Source organism: Vicia villosa, linkage group LG1 (assembly GCF_029867415.1).
Source record: "Vicia villosa cultivar HV-30 ecotype Madison, WI linkage group LG1, Vvil1.0, whole genome shotgun sequence".
NCBI lineage: Eukaryota > Viridiplantae > Streptophyta > Magnoliopsida > Fabales > Fabaceae > Vicia > Vicia villosa.
The window spans coordinates 243,448,614-243,452,358 of record NC_081180.1 but is presented as its reverse complement, the minus strand read 5'-3'; the positions used below and the strand labels follow the sequence as shown (position 1 = coordinate 243,452,358).

Genomic DNA, 3,745 nt, shown 5'->3' with positions numbered 1-3,745 from the left:
CCATATACAACCAATAACCAATTTGATGAATTAAATTAGTTATATTTATCTCCTATTTTATTCGATCTTCACATTAATTGGGGTCCCATTTCTATCTTCCTAATTTTTTTAATAATTAATAATAATCTTAAATAATACACATACAAAACGATGAAGTTTGAAATTCGAACTTAAAACAAAATATTCAAATTTAATAATATGGATTCGCTAAAGACTCACAACAACGAATTTAATTACATAGATTTAATTTAATATTTTGATAAACAAGACTAACCTCAACTCAAAATTTTAAGGTGATAAGTGTTAAAACGGCTGGTTTTTAACACTTCAGTTGGCGTAACCGGTTACGCTGTTTGCCAAAATCGGTTACGAACCCGTGAAACAGATTTATTAGCGTTGTTGTAGTAGTGTAATCAATTACGTTGTTTGCCGTAACTGGTTATACTGAAGCTGAATTGTTTTTCTGTTTCTGTTTTGGCAGTTTGTTAATTCCAATCACTTTTGTAACATGTACTATATAAGGAGCTCATTACTCCTATTATTGTTAAATGCCAATTTGTCTACTCATCCTCAATTACTCTCTCTCTCTCTCTCTCTCTCTCCCACTCTCTCTCTCTCTCTCTCTCTCTCTCTTATTCTCTCTCAATTTCTTTAATCTTCATCTTCTTCAATTGTTCATTTTCTCCATTGATAAACTTTAATTTGATTCGTATGTTCCAACATTTGGCATCAAGAGCACTGGTTCTGATCTGATTCCGCTGCAACAATAAGTACCAATGATCGAATCCCTACCAATTTACCGATTCTTGATTCGAAGAATTATGATAAGTGGTCTAAGCAAATGAAAGTGTTGTTTGGATATCAAAATGTTCTTGATATCGCCAACAATGGTGTCACACCACTTGGGGCTGAACCCACATCTGCACCTTAAGCCACCTTCAAGGAAGAGAAGAAGAAAGATCACAAAGCTCTCTTCTTGATAAACTCTTGCGTCGATAGTGATAATTTCGAAAAGGTCGGTGATTGCGAGTCCGCGAGGCAAGCTTGGTTAATTCTGGAGAAAGCATATGTTGGAGCTGCGAAGGCGAAGGTTGTGAGGTTACAACTCACAAGAGGCAATTCGAGTTAACGCAAATGGAAGAGAAGGAAACGATCAACGATTATGTGACCCGTATTACGCGTTTGGTGAATCAAATCAAATCGTGTGGGGAAACTATTTTAGAGCAGAATGTTGTGTCAAAAATCTTATGTTCTTTAATGTCAAGATTCGACAACATTGTAGTGGCTATTGAAGAGTCGAAGGATCTTGCGTCATTGAGCAAGGATGAGCTTCAAAGTTCCTTAGAAGCACATGAACAAAGAATGGACGAGAGAGGAAGCAATAAGGCAAAGGTGGAGATAGCTTTGCAAGCTCGTTTCAATGAAAAGAGTAAAGGTTCGAAAGGGAAATGGAATTCGAAAGGGAATCAAGGTGGTGGTGATTCTCAAAATTCGAAGGGACAAAAGGGTGAGAGTAGCAACTCAAATGGTTATGGTGATCGGAGCAACGCGAAAGGTGGAAAACTGAGAGACATGAGCAAAATACAATGCTGGAAATGTAAGAAACTTGGGCATTTCCAAGCAAAGTGTGGTGCTAAACAGTGGGAATCTAAAAGGGGTGAAGCCAAGGTTGCGAGGCAAGAGGTGGATGATAAAGCCACACTCTTGATGATGATTACCGATGAGTTTGGTGGCATGACAGAGGTGCTGGACAGCAGCTGCAAGTCACGAGACAGCAGCTGCAGTAGTGCAGAAAACGCGGCAGATTTGGGCTCGGAACAAAATGTGATGATTTTGGTTCGAGATGAAACCCAGGGCAGTGAGGAGTGGTACTTAGACTCTGGTTGTTCAACGCATATGAAGGGGAGAAAAGATTGGTTTGTGCAAATCAATCAAGTGGCAAAAAATAAAGTGAAGTTTGCGGACGATTCCACTCTCATGGTCGAAGGTGTCAGTGATGTGTTGATCGAGAAAAAGAATGGTGGACATTCTATGATCAAGGATGTGCTATATATTCCAGGTATTAGGTGTAACCTTTTGAGTGTTGGACAATTGCTTGAGAAAGGTTACAATATACGTTTGGAAGATAAGATCTTGCGAGTTGCCGATGCTAGTGGTGTGTTGATCCTAAAGGCTCCTATGGCTACCAATAGGACTTTCAAGGTTGAGCTGAAAGTATTGGAGCATATGTGTTTAACTACAACTTCAAGTAGAGAGGAGTGGTTATGGCACTATCGTCTCGGTCACTTGAATTTTTGTGATCTCAAAGCGTTGCAACAAGAAGGTATGGTTACCGGGATGCCACACATCAATATTCCAGCTGAGTTGTGTGTGGAATGTGTAAGGGAAAGCAACACAAAGGGAGTTTTAGAAAGGATGTAGGTCAAAGGACCAAAGCACACCTTGAGGTGGTGTACTCCGACGTTTGTGGGCCTATGCAAGTAGACACATTCGGTGGCAATAGATATTTTGTCACGTTCATTGACGATTTTAGTAGGAAGATATGGACTTACATCATCAAGAGAAAGGATGAGGTGTTTGATGTCTTCAAAAGGTTTAAGTCCGTGGCGGAGAGGCAATGTGGTCACAAGTTGAAGATTCTCAAAACGTGTGGTGGAGGTGATTATACCTCGGTTGCGTTTGGGAAGTATTGTGATGAAGAGGGTATACTGCGTGAGGTTGTACCACCATATACGCCACAACAAAATGGTATTGCCGAGAGGAAAAATCGCTCAATTATGAACATGGTTCGAAGCATGTTAAGCGGTAAAAATCTACCGAAGGAACTATGGGGAGAAGCGGTCTCTACAGCCACGTACTTGTTGAATCGATGTCCGACAAAGAAGCTTGAGAAGCTTACACCGGAAGAGGTTTGGTGTGGATTCAAATCGAATCTAAGTTATTTGCGAGTTTTTGCTTCGGTGGCTTATAGACATGTGTCGGGTCAACTTAGAAAGAAGTTGGACGACAAGGGAGAGGAAATTATTTTCGTTGGATATCACTCTATAGGATGTTAGAACAAGATTTGTTCTGATCAATATTCTTAGTTTTGATGATAAAAATGTATATGAATTTTGCTTGAGATAATGTGGTACTCTAATTCTATGCAATTTCTATTTCAGGAAATATATAAAGAGTATGCACAAATTCAGCGCAAGAAGCACTGACTCAGAAGGTTCAAGTATGCAACATCAGAACATGCTCTCGCAAGACATCAGAAGATGGTCAAGCAGAATCAGAACATGGTCTATTGAAGCATCAGAAGAACTTGAGATCAGAAGCAGAAGCACTGAAGTTCTCATGGTATCACGCTAGAAGCACTTCAAGGTCAGAAGACAAGAAGATGCTCTGCACCAAGCTGTTTGACTCTGATGATATTCAAACGTTGTTTACACAAACATCAGATCAGAAGCAAGTACAAGATGGCAGGCTACGCTGACTGACAAAAGGAATGTTAGAAGCTATTAAAGGCAACTTCAGTAGACACAGCGAAAGCAAGGCTCGAGGTAGTTGACAAAAGAGTGAAACATTAAATGCAATGCTATACGGATCATGCAACGCATTAAATGCTCCCAACGGTCATCTTCTCAAACGCCTATAAATAGAAGTTCTGATGAGAAGCTGAAAACAACTTTTTGCGCAAACATACAGAAACGCTGTCAAATTCTAAAAGCTCTCAAACTTCATCTTCAAACTCACTACATTG

General features: G+C 39.8%; 1 protein-coding gene across 1 annotated transcript; it reads left to right on the top strand.

The window, feature by feature from the left end:
- The first annotated feature begins 1,134 nt into the window (after window positions 1-1,134).
- LOC131598109 (uncharacterized) lies at window positions 1,135-2,421 on the top strand. The gene has a single exon (XM_058870742.1). It carries the CDS (start codon window positions 1,135-1,137, stop codon window positions 2,419-2,421), a length of 1,287 nt encoding a protein of 428 aa, XP_058726725.1.
- The last annotated feature ends 1,324 nt before the right edge of the window (window positions 2,422-3,745 follow it).

Coding starts and splice junctions, on each gene's coding strand:
- LOC131598109 (XM_058870742.1), top strand. CDS start 1,135: ATGGAAGAGAAGGAAACGATCAACGATTATGTGACCCGTATTACGCGT.